Source organism: Sylvia atricapilla, chromosome 5 (assembly GCF_009819655.1).
Source record: "Sylvia atricapilla isolate bSylAtr1 chromosome 5, bSylAtr1.pri, whole genome shotgun sequence".
Classification (NCBI taxonomy): domain Eukaryota; kingdom Metazoa; phylum Chordata; class Aves; order Passeriformes; family Sylviidae; genus Sylvia; species Sylvia atricapilla.
The window spans coordinates 65,696,711-65,713,980 of record NC_089144.1 but is presented as its reverse complement, the minus strand read 5'-3'; the positions used below and the strand labels follow the sequence as shown (position 1 = coordinate 65,713,980).

The 17,270-nt window shown below is 45.2% G+C and overlaps 4 protein-coding genes across 4 annotated transcripts; 2 read left to right on the top strand and 2 right to left on the bottom strand.

Annotated features, from left to right (window-relative positions):
* Positions 1–2,933: 2,933 nt before the first annotated feature.
* On the bottom strand, positions 2,934–3,500 carry LOC136361760 (histone H2A.J). The gene has a single exon (XM_066319901.1). The coding sequence runs from the start codon at positions 3,432–3,434 to the stop codon at positions 3,045–3,047; it is 390 nt and encodes a 129-aa protein (XP_066175998.1). The 5' UTR covers positions 3,435–3,500; the 3' UTR covers positions 2,934–3,044.
* A 199-nt stretch (positions 3,501–3,699) lies between these two features.
* LOC136361765 (histone H2B 5-like) lies at positions 3,700–4,218 on the top strand. The gene is given in 2 exon segments (XM_066319907.1): positions 3,700–3,839; positions 3,841–4,218. Coding segments are annotated over 2 exon segments (381 nt in total). The 5' UTR covers positions 3,700–3,758; the 3' UTR covers positions 4,141–4,218.
* Positions 4,219–5,371: 1,153 nt separating this feature from the next.
* Positions 5,372–6,270, bottom strand: LOC136361758 (histone H1.10). The gene has a single exon (XM_066319898.1). The coding sequence runs from the start codon at positions 6,268–6,270 to the stop codon at positions 5,605–5,607; it is 666 nt and encodes a 221-aa protein (XP_066175995.1). The 3' UTR covers positions 5,372–5,604.
* A 9,203-nt stretch (positions 6,271–15,473) lies between these two features.
* Positions 15,474–16,175, top strand: LOC136360949 (histone H4). Its single transcript, XM_066318539.1, has one exon. It carries the CDS (start codon positions 15,536–15,538, stop codon positions 15,845–15,847), a length of 312 nt encoding a protein of 103 aa, XP_066174636.1. The 5' UTR covers positions 15,474–15,535; the 3' UTR covers positions 15,848–16,175.
* Positions 16,176–17,270: the final 1,095 nt, after the last annotated feature.

The following is a 17,270-nucleotide window of genomic DNA, read 5'->3' as shown; positions in this document are numbered from 1 at the left end:
ATTCGAGGCATTAACATCTCTGTTAATGGCAATCTGAGTTAGCAACTGGTGAAACCACTCCTGGCTAAGGCAGATCTGGGGAGAGTTAGAGAGTGGATCTAAGCATGGCAGAGGATGAAACTCCAGGTACTAAGGTGAGAGGACAAATGAGGGCAATAAGTGTTTGGAATGAAATTCTGAAGCAAATAATGAATTACCGGTCAGACGACAGGAAGAATTTGGTGGGTTGTACTGGGCTTAGCTGCACAGTCACAGGATGGGGGCATCTCCTGTGCTACCAACTTTGACCTCCACGGACAGGAGTTTGTCCACAGAGAAAGCCAGCTCCCACTTAGATTCCTCTATCCCGTGGCCTTTCTCTTGAATTCCAGTGCTTTGACCTAGAGATAAGTCGGATTATGTCCTTTTCTGAGCCAGAGATGGGGCAACTGAGAGGCGTTTAAAAAAACTTTTATTCCATTTTCAATCTCATGTGAAGGGTGAGACGATACAGATGTTACAGTTTATGCCATTACAATCAGAAGCCAAACTATTTCCTAATTTTAATACATTACAAGCGTTTCTTGGCCTATCAACTTTTGCCAACAATGTTGTTAATGCCTTAAAGCCAGTCATCTAAAATCACCCCTTGTAGGTCCTACTACAATACACCTTTCATAGTACTATTTCTCCCAAGTATCCAGTCTCATTTGCAAGGCCATCCTTTGAAACTTGTTTCTAGTTCCATTTCTCTCTCAACAATGTCTGTCCTATCCTGTGGCATTTCTAAGTCAGCATTTCGTTATCTCAAGGTTTGCATATAGACACATAATCTGTAGCCTTGTGTCAGGCTTTGAGGATTCCCTACATACCAATTTCCCACATTTCCACCTCTCTCTTGAACAGAAAAGATCTCTTTTTCGGCCTTGTCCATGGTTTGCTGTGCACAGTGAAGTACACGAGGTGCTATCACTAACACTGTCACTATAACAATGGATATAAACCTATTTTTGCGAAGCTTCTTTAGCAAAGATGTAAGGCTCCATCTTTCAAACAAGTCATCCACACACAGCAGTTTGTCCACAGAGGTCAGCTCCTGCCTGGATACCTCTATCCCATGGTCTTTCTGTAGAATTCCAGTGCTCTGATCTAGAGACACACACCTGTGGCCCAGAAAGCCCATCCTCATGTGGGCTGCCCCCAAAGCAGCTGATCCTCCTGTGCAGACCCCACCTGCACCTCTGTGATCTGCTGGCATAAGAAAGTCGTGAATCTGTCAAAGCAGATCCAGAGAGGGCCACAAAAATTATCAGAGGGCTAGGTCACCTCTGCCATGAAGAAAGGCTGAGAGAGTTGCAGTTGTTTGGCCAAAGGAAAAGCAGGTTCTGGAGACACCCTACAGCAGCCTTTCAATAAAGAAAGGTTCTTTTTCAGGCTTGTGGGGTCAGGAGGAAGTACAATGATTTAAAACTGATGGAGGCTACATTCACATTGGACATAGATAAGGAATTTTTTTTGCAAGGAGGCTTGTGGGACACTAAAGAAGGCTGTCTGGAGCAACTGAGGATGCCCCAGGCCTAGAGGATGTCATCCCTAGAGTCAGTGGGGCTTTGAGCAGCTTGTGAAATGTGACCCTGCCCCCAGCAGAGCCTTTGGACGAGATGATCTCTAATGAGATCAACCAAACCATTCTGAGATTGAACTCTTCTGACAAACACGTAGGTAAAAATCACTGCTGGAAACTCAGCCTGTGTGCATGTTGAGAAAAAAAAATTTAATTACCATTGCAGTTTTTGAAAGAGAAGTGTAAGGGCCAGGAGATAATTAACTGTAGCAAATGATGATCAGCAAAGCACCATAATAAAACCACCACAACCCTAAACGTGTCCACTTACAAACAAAACCTTTACACACAAGATACCACTCCATCAAAGATCAGTGTGCTGCTCCAGCAGCTCTGTGTTTCTCTCCACAAATGATCATGATGCCTCACTTTGGCCATGGAACAATGCTGCCTAAAAAAGCCTCCCGGCTACAGCTGAGGGCTGGCGGGGAGGTACAGGGGGAGTATTGCCTCATCCCAAACCCGGAGCGCTCCTCCTTCTCTCCAGGGGATGGAGAGAACAGAAATTCATTCAAGAGGAGGCTCATCACCTCAGTGCAATGTGCTATAGACCATCAGATGAATATGCTAGCAAGAGGAATCATGACAGTTTTACTCATAATTTTGATATGATGAATAGGAAGAGATTAAACGTTGTGCTCTCGGGTGATATTTGTGCCAACAGCATAGAAAAAAAGCTATTGCCCGCTGTTAATTGATGTAACAAGAGTAGCACTGAATAGTGAGAGAATTACGAATGTAAAGTTTGAAAATGCTACTTTAAATGGGAATATACTACCCCTACAAGGTACTCCTGAATGAAAGTGTTACACTGTTGCTTTTGAGGGCAGGTCTGCCTAACCAGATGTAGATCAATTTTTTTTTTCCGTAAGGAATTCCTTATTTTATTTCTACACGAATTCAAGACATAGAAAACATAACATCTTTTAAAAAATACAGGCCTTTGATGGGAATGAGGAAATCCTTTTTTCGTTGTTGCACGTAGCTACATCTGGGGATTAGGATGGTCTCCTGTTTATCACGCTGCACAGCTTTTGCCACTCCCAACAAAGCTTTAGCCACCCATCTCGCATTTTATACCCTAAGTAAACGATGGAACCATCAAAGGGTTAGCACAAACCTTAACAACCAGTTTTTTAATGAATATTAGAAGAGAAAAATTGAAACAATATATCACTAAAAAAAACTAAGATTCATTTTAAAACACGGGCTAAAAAGCAAAGGTATCAGTCCTCTTCCGTAGAAACCATGTTTTAAAATGCTGCAACGTTAACTTTGTTTGAGGTAAGGTTAGTTAGAAGAACTACTGAAGAACCAGAGGCAGAGCACCTTTATAAAAAAAGCAATACAACTCTTTTCTGACAACATGAGTGGCTCTTAAAAGAGCCTTTGGTTTAAAAGGTTATGTCGCGCAAAGTCTGAGCAGCTTCGCCCGCCAAATTTACTTGCTTTTAGCTTTGTGGCTCTCAGTCTTCTTGGGCAGCAGCACGGCCTGGATGTTGGGCAGCACGCCGCCCTGCGCGATCGTCACCTTGCCCAGCAGCTTGTTGAGCTCCTCGTCGTTGCGGATGGCGAGCTGCAGGTGGCGGGGGATGATGCGCGTCTTCTTGTTGTCGCGGGCCGCGTTGCCCGCCAGCTCCAGGATCTCGGCCGTCAGGTACTCCAGCACGGCCGCCATGTAGACGGGAGCTCCAGCGCCCACCCGCTCGGCGTAGTTACCTTTCCGGAGAAGTCGATGAACGCGGCCCACGGGGAACTGCAGCCCGGCCCGCGACGAGCGCGACTTGGCCTTGGCGCGGACCTTGCCTCCCTGTTTCCCACGACCAGACATGTCGGTAGCGCTGAGGGAAACAAAATCCCGAACCACAGAGGAGAAAAGACAGGAATTTACTGACGCAACCGCTCCGCCCTTTTTATCCCTTCCCTGGGCGGGCCGAGCCGTCGCCGATTGGCTGCAACCGCTGTCGGCTGAAAGGACCAATGAGCAGACGGATCGTATTGTAACCAATCGGCGAAAAAGACTCGCAAGGACGGAACGGTCCAATCGGCTTGCACTCTGCTGAGCCCTGAAATTTGCATACGGGTCTGTATAAATAGAGGGCTCTGCGGCTGGCCGACATTTCCACTTCGCTCCGATAATAGCAGCTCGTCCACCATGCCTGAGCCGGCCAAATCCGCCCCCGCGCCCAAGAAGGGCTCCAAGAAGGCGGTCACCAAGACCCAGAAGAAAGGCGACAAAAAAACGTCGCAAGAGCCGCAAGGAGAGCTACTCCATCTACGTGTACAAGGTGCTGAAGCAGGTGCACCCCGACACGGGCATCTCGTCCAAGGCCATGGGCATCATGAACTCCTTCGTCAACGACATCTTCGAGCGCATCGCCGGCGAGGCGTCGCGCTTGGCGCACTACAACAAGCGCTCCACCATCACGTCGCGGGAGATCCAGACGGCCGTGCGCCTGCTGCTGCCCGGCGAGCTGGCCAAGCACGCCGTGTCCGAGGGCACCAAGGCTGTCACCAAGTACACCAGCTCCAAGTAGGGCGTCTCGGACCGTCACTTTCAACCCAAAGGCTCTTTTAAGAGCCACCGACATAATCTATAAAAGAGCTTTTACACAGCAGTGCCTCTTGTTTTCCTCAAGAAATTAATTTGAAAAAACGCAGATAAAATTTTTAACGTTGAATCAGCTACTTGAACTTGCAATGATAATTATGACGTCTTTAAATACTTTACAACTTAAAAAGTAATTCAGATGCACCCGATAGTAATCGATGTAAACGTTTAAGTAGGTTTTAAATAATTGGAAACAATAGAGTTTTTCAGTAAAAATGCGAGACGATACTTTCTAATTAGTTCCATCAAAATGAGGAGTTTCACAGCTGAAGTAGCAATCATGCTTCCAAAAAAACAAAAAACATTCAATACATTCTTTTTAAAACTGTGGGCAAAAATAAACGACTCTCTGCCCTTTGCATAGCTGTTTCGGAATTGTCTTAAGGCTGAAACATTTTTCCTTGTGTGTGAGAAGACAAAGGAGTACGGGAGTGGGGGGAATTGAGAACTGCCCTGAGATGGGGTAGACGCTTTAGGGGGATGAAATCTCACGGAACGCGGGGTCTCGGCAACACGGGTAAACTCCGAGCCAGCGTTTGGTAGAGCTCCTTATCCCCCTCACACACGCCCCCCCCCCCCCTTTTCTCCCTTTTTCCACCCCTTCCGCTCCCACCTTCTCCCCTCCCCTTCCCCCTCCTTCCCCACCCCTTTCCCCTGCAGCGCGGGCTTTTCCAAATTTCCCGGCGGCCCAATGAGCGCCGGCGGCATCTCCCATCAGCCAGGCCCCGGCGGTCCCCGGCACCGTGCGGAGCTCCGCGCCGCTCCGCCCCTGCGCTGCCGCCCGCGGGGCTCGGGACCAGCGCCCGGCCGAGCTCCCGCTGCAGATTTCCACCCACCTCCCGCCCCGGCAATCGGCTCCTGGGAAAAGTAGGTCGGTCAAATCACGCAGAAATGTTAAGACCTGCCCCGCCGACAGCGCTGGCAAGCGGAAAGGTCATTGCCGAGGAAGCGGCGGCGCCGTGCTGACAGCTCCCTGCTACGGTCACTGAGAAGAGGTGTGGCAGCCGCATCCTCGCTGTTAGGAGTCGCGCTGATTTAGAGCAACGAAAAGGAGCCTCCGCGCCCCAGAAAGGTACCCGCCCTTAAGCAGTTCCCTTTAACAGAGACACACAGTTGCAGCTTTAAAAAAAAAAAAAAAAAAAGCCTTTAGAGAGCGCTTTGGCAGGGAATGTAAACTTTTATTTTTTTCCAAGTCCTAGTGTAAAAACCACGGCCGGAAGTCGAGCGTCCCATCCACTCCACAGTCGAACGTCCCACACGGATAGTGCCGAATAGATGGCTCTGCTGCAGGCACGGAGCTCGGTGACGGAGTGTATCAGCCCTTTTGGGGACAATAGTGGGTGGCTCTTAAAAGAGCCGTTGGGTTTAAAAGTATTTCCACTTCACCGCTTCATTTCTTGGGAGCCGCCTTCTTTGCCTTGGCCGCTTTCGGCTTGGCCACCTTGGGCTTGGCTGCTTTGGGCTTCACCGCCTTCGCCTTGGCCGGGCTCTTGGCTGCTGCCGCCGCCTTTTTGGGCTTGGCAGCCTTTGTCGCCTTCTTGGGGCTCTTGGCCGCTTTCTTGGCCGCCGCGGCCGCCGGCTTCTTCGCCTTCTTGGGGCTCTTCTTCACGGCCGCCGCCTTCTTGGGCTTCTTGGCGGCGCTGGCGGGCTTCTTAGCCGCCGGCTTCTTGGGCTTGGCCGCAGCCGTCCTCTTCTTGGGGGCCTTTTCCTTCACGTCTCCGGGTTTCTTGCTGAGGCGGAAAGAGCCGGAGGCGCCGGTGCCCTTGGTCTGCACCAGGGTGCCCTTGCTGACGAGGCTTTTGAGCCCCAGCTTGATGCGGCTGTTGTTCTTCTCCACATCGTAGCCGCCGGCGGCCAGCGCCTTCTTGAGCGCGGCGAGGGAGAGCCCCTTGCGCTCCTTGGAGGCGGACACGGCCTTGGTGATCAGCTCGGTGACGCTGGGCCCCGCGGGCTTGCGGGCTTTGGCGCCGCTCGCCGCCTTCTTCGGCTTCTTGGCGGCGGCTTTGGCGGCGGGGGCCGCGACGGCGGGAGCGGCGGCGGGAGCGGTCTCCGACATCGCTGCGAGAGGCTCCTTCCCTAATCAAAAGAAAGTAATTGGGCTACAGTAACCCCGATGGCTGAATTTATAGCGGAGCGGTGATCTGTGATTGGTGCTTTGCTGAGCCCGCCTAACTGTTAGCCAGGAAGAGCTTTTCCTCCTCCGAGTCTGTGTTTCTTCGGAGTTATAAATTCGTGTTTTTCGCAAAAGAAGCGGCGCAAAATCACCCCAGTTTCTTCGGAGAGTGAAGAGGAGAGGGTGGACTTTCATTCGGGAGAGTTTCTTGCCGTTCGGACCACAGATGGCAGAGAAAAGCTGTTTTGAACCCCGCGTTGTGAAGCCGGAGAGACCCCGGGAACGGCAAACTTTTGTTTTTCCTTCTAAATTAAAATAAAACACGTAGGTAAAAAGTCTCCCCCGTAATGCAGGCTTACTCTTTGGGGGGTTTTCTTCAGATTAGCACAGAAACCGAGTGAGCAGCTTGAGTATTTTTGTCGTAAATTGATTTCAAAGACAAGGAAGTAACACAATTTCATGGCTGAGCTTTGAATATGGATAAAGATTCGGCTCTCTTAACCATATCTTTAACTATTAAGGATGCAGTATTTCAACATATTTTCTTGTTTTGGGAAAGGAAGAGACCCTCAGAGGAATATATATACTATTGAAAAGTGTCTGGAACTTGCCAGTGCTATGGGTTTTTTTGATGTTGTTGCTGTTGTGGGGGGTTTTTTTTGTGTTGTTTTGTTTTGGTTTTTTGTGTGGCGTTCTATAAGTGGCTAGAAAGATTTTGACATTTTTGCAAATAATCTGTCTGCAAAATGAAGCTATAAATGCCGAGTTAATGCCTAGAAATCCCAGATAAACTGCTAGTTTAACACTTTCTCGGTTACAATAGTGGAAGCTATTCTTTATGGCTTACAGCCATCAGAGGCAGACTCGGAGATGAAAAATGTCTGACAGGTATAGATACACCATATAGTATATATCATATGCAATTTAAACAATTATGGAGCCAGCTGAAGCATCAGTTATCATCCAGTCGATTTAATACTGTGGAAATCTTGCCTTCATGGATAAAATGCTCCAGTTTCAATAAAGCTTACAAACACTTGGACACTGACTGTTCGGGGTTTCTGATTTGGTTGTTTGCTTTAGGGTGGTGGTTTTTTTTTTTTTTTTTTTTATTTTTTTCATAGGTTTCATATTCCTCCAGTTATTTTCTTAAAGGAAAAAAAAAACAAAAACTCGCTATTGAGGTTTCCATCCCAAGCCTAAGAATATTGAAATAATATTCAGACAGTCCTCATAAATCAGAATCGGTTTTAATTTCCATAATCCCACTTAATTATTGACTCTCATAAAGTGACAATAGAAATTAATTACTTTTTTTAAGGACTGCAATGAATTGTTTGGGCTATTTTTTTTTATTAAATCAGAAGAAAAAAGCCTCGATTGGTTTCTAATTAAAAAGCAACCAGACTTTTCCCCCTTGGTGTTAAAGAACAAGTTAAGGTCAAACTTAATATTTTACCACATTTTACTTCCTAAAAATTTGTCACGCAGATGTCAGTGGGTATTTCGACAAAGGGATATCTTTTCTAGCCTGGATAAATCTGAGATTCAGGATGATATAAGAAGTGTTAGAAAGGGCCCTGACATGCATTTTGGTACGCTGAATGTTGAAGACATAATAAAGTTACACTTGAGAGCCAGAAGTTTTAATTTATATGAAACAGATTAAAACGACAACGATACATTAGACACGTGAAAATTACAAGTGAAAACAATAAACTGCGACTCTTCCGTATTCTCTTTTATTTCTGGTTTTTATTTTGTTGTGCTTGCATGCAGATGATAAGGTAATAAATACTTGAAGGAGGGGAATGGAAACCGGAGATTGGAAAAAAAAAATAGGCTTGTCAGGACTCCACAGTAAAAACCAGACTGGAAGGCACATTGAGGAGGGCTGTGAAATCCGCCACGCTTCTCGTGCACATGATTTTGATCCCACATAAACAGCTCGACCCAATCCACAGGAGCCAGAGCTTTTGAAAGTTCCGTGTGGCGAGTCTTAGGAACAGCATGAATATGTTTGAGAGGTAAAAGAGTAGCTGGTTGTGGTAGGACGAGGGCTTTATGCATATTTTCCAGTCTAGATGAGCAAAGATAAAGCAGAACGTGACTGCAAATGCTAGAGCAGAGAGCCAGGAAGGGTTTTTCATCTCTCCGGGTCTCTTTCATGCGATGTGAGTTCTTCCGAGAATAAAGAGCGCACGACGATGAACGCGCTGTGATACCTGCAGGCTTTCACGGTTTGGTTCTTGGAGCTCTGCGACTGGTTTATTACACTGGAAACTGGTCAAGAAACTGGGAGCAGCTGGGGACGGACAGTAGCAACTCGCACACGAATGCAGCTGTAGCCCCAGGGGCTCATCCTCTTTGCACCTTCTCACACGTTCACACCTTTGGGCAAGTTTCCCTTCAAGCTCGCTTTCAGCAAAGCTGCTCTCGGCCCATCAGGAGAGGAGAGGTTTCCTCCCCTTCCCCCACAAACAGAGCCGAGTTGAAGAGATAAAGACACAAAGACACAAAGCGATGGGCGATGTTAGATCTCCCTCTCTAAGTAGTGCCGCCGTCAGAATTCCGCCAGCAGCAGATAAGGAATTGCTGCCCCTACTCTGGTGAGTTTTAAAGGTACAAGGATGCTTCTGGATGGTTTTTGGGTTTCTTTCTTTGCTTGCTTTGTTTTCGTAAGGAAAGCACATGAAGAAGATCGTGAAGGTTGTCATCTAAGGCATTTCAAGGGTAGAATGTAGGACTTCTCTCACTTTTAGTTCTGGCTGCATCCCTGTAAATCCTCGTGTTCCCTGCCCCCTATTTTAAGTTGCACTTCTGAAGTCCTTTGCTTTTTCCTAGCAGCCTGAGCCAGTGGAAGTGTTGGCAGCTGGCCTCCGGCGTTGTGTGTCAGCATCCTTTATTGTATCTTTTCCCTAACCATCACACTGGCCCTTATCTGCACAGAGAATTATCCCTGGCCTACTTCTGAGAAGACAAAATGTTCCTGGTCTCATCATCCATTTCTGGGGAAGGCGATTTTTTTTTTTTTAATTTTTTTTTTTCGGTGTGTGTGTGGGTTAATAAAGTGAGGTAATTAAGAAGTATGAAGTGGTGTGAAAAGTGGAAGCTTTTTAGGGGTTATTCCCACAGTCTGGGCCAAGCAATGACATTTTCTACTTAATTGGGTAAAACAAACTTGTCAGAAGCTTTGCGCAATTTTCAAGTTTGCACTGCTGGAAATAGCTGTTAAATGCAACACTGAACAACAATGAAAATTCTCGTATTTTCGAGAGTGATCATTACAAATAGCATTGACATTGCCCTGGGTGTTTTACTGTTAAGAGATAAAAGACAAAGCAAAGCAAGCAGCTGAGCACATAATTTATAAAATCAGTGCTAGATTAGAGAACAGTTTTCAACCAGACAGAAAAATTTTCTTCGTGTTGAACAAAATTACTTGAAAATAAAAAAAAAAAAAAAGTTTTGAGAGTGAGCTGGTAATAAAAATTGCTTGCAGTTTCCAAGTGAAGAGATAATACTTAAGTGCCTCATTTAATCCTTAATTAAACAGCAAATATTTTTTCAGTATTCTCTCTGATTTCCTGTGTAATTGTTGTCTCTGTTTCTCTCTTACTGAGGAATTCAAAGCAATTTTTGTGCCTTATTTAAATGTGCACCCCAAACAAGGCCTCGTTCCCTTGCACCATCACACACAAGGCCTGGCCCCTTGCTCAGCTGTGCAGCTTCTAGTGCACATTACAGAGGACCCTACAAAATGACGGATTATTTTCTAATACGGGGATCTTCAAAGCAAAAACAGTTCAGGTGTAATGTGTGAGTTCCTAAAACTGTGTAGTAGAGAAAATACTAAACTTCTTGTCAAGAGAGAAGCTTCTCAAGGAGGAAAACCAGATTAGACATTAGACAAATAAAGGCAAATAAGACATTCAGACTGCAGAAGGAGAGCAATCCAGATAAGCTGATTAGACAAATTTAGCTGAAAGCCTGCACTCACTTAATTGCAATTACTATAGTTAGGATGGGGAAGATGCAGAGAAATCGACAACTTTTAACTGAAGCAAGCTGTCTTCTTCATAAATAATAATTCTGCAGTTTGTCAAGTAGTCAATCTCAATATTAACAATAAAAACACCTTAACAAGGACAAAAGACGTTACTCAGGTCTCTCATGCTGAATCTATATTGACAATACTGATCCAGCAACTGCAAAAGTTTGTCTGTAGGGAAGATTCAAGGTGCCAAAGAGTTTTCCATAGTAAAGGAGCCTATATCCTTTTAGTTATATTTCAACCAAGCTAACAAAACTATATGGACAATTCTTTCAGTGTTGGGACAATCAATTCTCCTAAAAGCATCTCTCATCTTTTAACCTAACACTTAAAGCAGTAGGTCCTGGCCACGCTCAAAGTAGGATCAGCTAGAGCAGAGAGACACTAAAACCTCAATGGGGAGCAGGATCCAAAGAATTGTTTCTTACGTTTCAATTGAATTTCCTGCGTTTCAGTTTGTGCCCCTTTTCCTGGGCAGTGCGACAAAGACTCGGGTCTGTGTCCTCTCTTCCCCCCACAGGATATCTGAGCACAGTGAGACATTCCTCATGTGAGAGATGCTCCAATTCTTTCAGCATCTTTCTGGCCCTTCACTGGGGCCACTCCAGCCCTGTCCACGTTTCTGTTGCACTGAGAAGGCCAGGACTGGACACAACACTCCAGTTGCTCTCACCAATGCTGAATGGAGGGAAACAATTCTCTCCCTCAGTACCACTTTGCACATAGCTCTCTCCAGGTTAACTTGTGAAGCCTAGATGTAGATTAACCCTAAATGACACTCCGGTGACTTTTTGAAATGTTGGTTGTTCAAAGGAGACCCCTTCAAAAGTCACTTTAACCTCTCACACCGTTCTTAGTTTCAAGGCTTGTCAAGATCAGTTTGAGCAACCCTCATTTGGCTGGGTGCTCATGCTGTATATGACTGAAGGATTTAAGGCTAGTTAGAGCCTCAGCAAAACTTAAATTCCTACACCCTGGAGTGATCAAAAGGTGTCTGACTGATTAAAGAAGTGACTCTTCTGCCATAACTGCTGAATGTTTGCCAATCAGTGAAAAAGTGCTGTGCATTTTAATGAGTGACCCCCAAAATCTTCCCTTTTCCCCCATATAATGAGAGCCCAAAGCACCAAAATACTCCTCCTAGCTTCTGAAAGCCTTTGAATCTGAGATCCTCTTCTAACCAAATTTTACTTCATCCATCCATGGGACTGGGAATTATTGTTAGCAGTAGTAGTGTTGGTAGGCTTAGGAATCTCAGTTATGTTATTTTATTCCAGAGAAGAAGGTAAGTGCAGAAAGATGAAGAAATATAGGCATCTACATGCAAAAGTATGTAAATGTAACCCTACCTGTAACTTTTACAAAGGGCCTGGAAAGAACTAGAATGTGGCCTTGGAAATGGTAATTCTCTTTTTCTTTTTTGTGGTGGAGGTTGTAAATACTATTTCAGTCAGAAATGCAAATTGAACGACACCATCAATATAGAAAAACTCAGTCCTAGCCCTTCAGGGAGACCCAGGATATGTGTGTTATTAGATGCCATTTCCTAAGATATCAAAGGTAATTTCAGCCATTCATTCTGAGTGGAGGGAAATCTGTGTGGACAAAGGAGGAATGGTATATGAAATATATCTGACATTTCACTGTATTTTTGGAACCATCTCCCAAGTGTTCTAGTTTGAGATCAGAGGGACTACAGGCCAGATAAGCAGGCTCTTAGATATTTGAAAATCTTCTGTAGCACAGGGCCAAAGGGCTGTAGATAATAACTTAGTGTCTGCAGGCATCTGGTATTCAAAACAACGCTCCTGGGCTGGTATTATTTAGTGTTTCCTGGAACAACCTGGGTGATGAGACACAATGTACACTTAGCTAGTGTGGACAGCACCAAAAAGAAGGCTAGACAGGGCCAAAGTCAGAAAGAGATACTTTCAGACAAAAGAGACATTAATAAATGTGAGGTGTGGGGTGACAGAAATTTTGTGCAGTTTTTCAAGTGCCAAGTTCTGCACGTGAAGAGTCCTGCCTCCTCAGCACAGTCCAGGTAATGACTGCTCTGACCTGCACTGGACCTGGACACTGTGGTGACTTTCTCCACTGCTGCATCCTTACAGACAAGCTGCTTTGTCCAGAGAACGACCACGAATAAACCCCTGTAAGTGGCTGGGGTTTTCAACTGGAATTTTTCAGTTTTCCAACCAAGTATGGCTGTAACAAAAAGCACAGCAGCAGTGTCTGGAGTCACAAGGCACATTACTGCTTTTAAGAGTTGCTTTCTTCCAGAAATGCATAGCCCAAGATAATACTCAGTAAATTCCTACGGGGATGCTCATGTTAGATTTGTGCTTGGAAAACTATGCCCCAGAGAGACCACTTGGACAAGGCAGTACTTCAGCTGCTTTCAAGTACTTACAGCTCTATCTATCAGGTTTGGTAAAAGGTTCAGCGTTCATCTGAAAAACTCACTGCCCAGAGCACCTCTGCAGGAGCCCAGGCAACAAGAGGAGCTACTCAGCCTCAGCTGTACAAAAAAATATGGTGCTTCCAATTCTTTCTGGATTCATCATTCCAGCTTAATCAAGGGACAGTATAGCATGAGACCTGTGCTGCTTCCAATGCCAACTTAGAAAGAAGAGAAGGGATCTGACAGAAGCCAAGCTCCTGAGCTTCTGTGTCAGCTGAGGATGCTGAGTAGCAGGTTTGCTGTTTCCTGTGTCTACCAGAATGCAGGAGCAGATTTGCATGGTGTGCTACGGAGCTCCACAGGCCACCCTGGAGCACCTGTGGGTGCACTCTGGGGTGTCTTCCTCAGAGAAGCCCAGGAATGCTGTGGCCATGGCCAGAATTTGTTCAGCTTTGTTGCTCTTGTCCCTCTTTACAGGACCCTGTCCCTTCTCTCCCATATCCTATAAAATCTTCATGTGAACAACTGGATATTTCATTACCTTCCCAACACCCCAAGCCTCATCTAAGAGTTCCTCCAGGCTTTTTTTTTCTGCCCCTATTCAGCTATACCAGCTGTTCCAGCTGTTCAGTGAGCCTGCAAGACTTTCCCTTGTGCCTGGAGCGATGGGGGTGAGGCCCATGCAAGCCTTCTTTACAGCAGTGACCCAGACAACATGCCCACAAGACAATTTTTGGAAGATTTTGCCTCTCTGTGGATCATCTGACGTGTAAGCCACTTTGTGTGAATGGCAAACTGCATCAGCCTACGATGCTGGAACACGACAAAGATCTTTTCTTGTTAGTCCCTGCATAGTTTCTGAATTTGGAAGCAAGAAGGAAGTTGGAAACAGCACAAGACAGGGCTACAGCCCAAACTCTTTTATCTCTGAGCAGCTGGAGTGAGTGAATAAAAAGAATGAGCATGGGTATCTCCACCTCTGACTCTCTGAATTAGCAGGGAAAGGTGGGAAAAACACTAAATTACCTCTCAGGGTAGTGGTCATTAAATGGAATTTGTGGTATTTGTCAGTTTTGCTTGGAGGGCAAAAAGCATTTCTCCACCTAAGCTACCCCCAGAAGATTCCTTCCAAATGGTAAATCCACAAATGTAAATATTGTGGACTTTTGTGCCTCAGTCTCAAGATGAGAGCTTAAAACATTTCTCACCAAAATTATGTGGGCTGCCCTATTTTGGTAAGCACAGCTCCTTCTCTTCTGAGCTCTCATCTCTTCTGGGAATACTCTGGTCCATCAACAGTACTCAGGTTTTTAAGTACAAGGGAAGAGTTTATTTCTGGAAGCATGGCAGATCAAAGAGCATAAAGACAGGGCAAAGCAGGGATCTGTACCTGTCCCACTCACAGAGGTCATTACAGCTTCACCATCCTTCATTTGAGAGCCACAAAGAATATTTTGAAGAGGGGAGGAAGCACCAGCTGCCAGTGGGTGGAAAATAAGGAATATGAAAACTTATCCAATTGTTAGACTAAATTCAAAACTATTAGTTTAAAAGTACAAGTATATTTCCAGCAGGTTATTAGTATATACTCTTAAAAGATAATGTCTGGATTTTGGGTTTTTTTTTTTTTTTAACTAATGTTGACTTAAATTCATACCCTGATATACTAGTAGTAAATAAAGAATTAGTTTTTAACACTTTAAAAGAGTACACAGAAATTATGCTTCCATTTCGTACATGAAAGGAAAAGAGAAAAATAATATCATTTAGGTATCAGTTTTTCAGTTATAAGAGATCAGGATGTTTTTAGTTTGATGACATTTGGAACATCCTAAGACAAAGACCACTCCTGACTTTCATAGAAGATAGTCGAGAATAACTTCTGTTTCCCATATTGATATAAACACACGCACAAACATGCACATTAAAAAAAACTACAGTGAAAAGCACAGTAATTTTTTTTTAACAATCAAGGAACAGAAATTTTACTTATAAGTTACAGTAAAGTTCGTTTTGAAAAAAAATTTAAACCCAAAAAATAACCCTGCTGCAGTAATTCAAAATGAGCAAAATTAGCAGAAGTCACAAACTAAAATAATTTTAATAATATCAAACAGATTCTATTCCACCTTCTGGTTAATAAATGTTTACAGACAAACAGTTGCTGATGTAAAATTTGCATATTTGAGAAATGGGAGGTGGAAATCAAAATAAAAAACCAATCAAATAAAGCATTGCGAAAAAAATTTTAAGGGTATTAAGAAATCTCAAATTATGAAAAATTCTGAAGCATCATTTATAGCGCTTTGAATACCAATTAACAAAAAGTCTTAACGAACAACAGCATGAAAATCACGGGAATTCGAAGTAATTCACACCAACCCCTGCCAGTGCAACAAAATACAATAACCGCACCAACGTAACTACAGTTCTAAGGAGAGGGTGGAGTGGTTTCCAACTGATTGAACACGTACGCGGTTGGAATTCTCCCAGCGATGGAGGTTTGTTCATTACTTCCAGACTTTACAGCGCCCCGAGAGGTAACAGAGAACCGTGCCCCGTAGGTGACGCAACCAGAGAAAAAGGCGGGAACACCGCCCCGCCCCCTTTGCTCTGCAGTCCTCAACCAGGTCCGACCACAACATATAAAATCCGCGCCGCGGGCGGGGCTGGTTCAGAGTAGCAGCAGGAGCTGGGCGGGCAGTGTTAGTGATTTTATCGCAGCAGTCGCGGGTCTCAGGAGGTGCAGCATGTCCGGCCGGGGCAAGGGCGGCAAGGGGCTCGGCAAGGGCGGCGCCAAGCGCCACCGCAAGGTGCTGCGCGACAACATCCAGGGCATCACCAAGCCGGCCATCCGCCGCCTGGCTCGGCGCGGCGGCGTCAAGCGCATCTCGGGGCTCATCTACGAGGAGACGCGCGGCGTGCTGAAGGTGTTCCTGGAGAACGTGATCCGCGACGCCGTCACCTACACGGAGCACGCCAAGAGGAAGACGGTCACGGCCATGGACGTGGTCTACGCTCTCAAGCGCCAGGGCCGCACCCTCTACGGCTTCGGCGGCTAAAGCACTGCCGCTTCTGCCGCTCCTGTTGGAGCACCGTGACAAAAAACCCAAAGGCTCTTTTCAGAGCCGCACACTTTCCCCGAAAAAGAGCTGTGTTACTTCGGTTCAAAATGCTAACTTCAAAGCTTTGAATACATGGCTTTTTAATTTATCGATAGATAATACGTTGATAATTGTATTTAAGAGATTAGGTAAGTAATCTCGCTATTAATATCTTGATTGTCTTAATTCATATCACGCAACGTAAAATTCAGTTGTTCCTTAAACGTTTATTTTTAGGACTAATGTACTTGCTGTCAAAGCTAAAAATACAGAAAAGCAACTTCAATATCGTCTCCTGTTTCTTTATGACGACTTTAAACCATATAAATATCACCTCTGGTGGGGGGGGGGGTTTGAAGTAGAAGTATATACTTACATTAAAATCAGGGTAATCTATTGTAATTCAGTATGAGGGATCAGCTCCCAGAGACCCTTCTCAATAAATAATCCCCTTTGCCCTCTGAAGGCGACGTGTAGGAAACATTCTATTAATTGTGCTTCCGCTGTGTTTAATGTAAGGGATTTTTTTTTTTTTTTTTAATTTGGAGTGCCACTGGTGTTCTCCGTGCCCGGTAAAAGCAGCTCCCTCTCACTGAAAACCCGGGCTGCAAAGACCGCTCCCATGAATAGGGAAATATTGCACACACACAATAAGGAAAATGCACATACACAATAAAGAAAATGGAAAATTCACCTTAGCCCTTCCTCTACTTCACCAACACCCTAAGGATATTTCGCATGCTGAGTGTTTCAGTCATTTGAAAACACTCTCTCTTGGAGGAGAAGACTTTCGTTTGCAATTAATTTTGATCCTGAAGCATTTACCCTACCAGATGAAAGTTACACACTGTAGAACCCAAATCTCTCCCACCAAAACTCCCTCACAGTACACAACTCCACGCACCCCAGAGTAAGGAACATCCAAACCCCGAAATACTGTTACGATTCTTATTTTGGAAGAACAAACAGGCAATTAGAAAAAAAAAAGAATCCATGGATTTTCTATGAATTTAGCTCAGCATAATTTGCAATTTCTCATTTCCCGTTTAAACATGTCCCCGTAAAGGTCTCATTTTGAGGGAGACTTTAAAGATTGCAGTAACAAAGAGACTACACTTCCAACAAAAGCGGCGGGGGCGGGGGGGCGGGGGGGGTGCCGGAACCGGCGGCCGTTAGTGAGGGCGCGCGTTTCCTGGCGGGCTTTTCGAATTTGAAAGTCGCCAATGGGAGCAGCGTGTTCCCAGCCACCAATCAGAGAGCCGAAGTGATTTTAAAAGTGGCTGCGGCAGCCAATGAAATGGCGTTTCTTGAAGACCAATCAGAAACGCGGCAGCTCTATAAAAAGCGGTGTTGCAGCCGCGGCTGGACTCAGTTCCTCCGG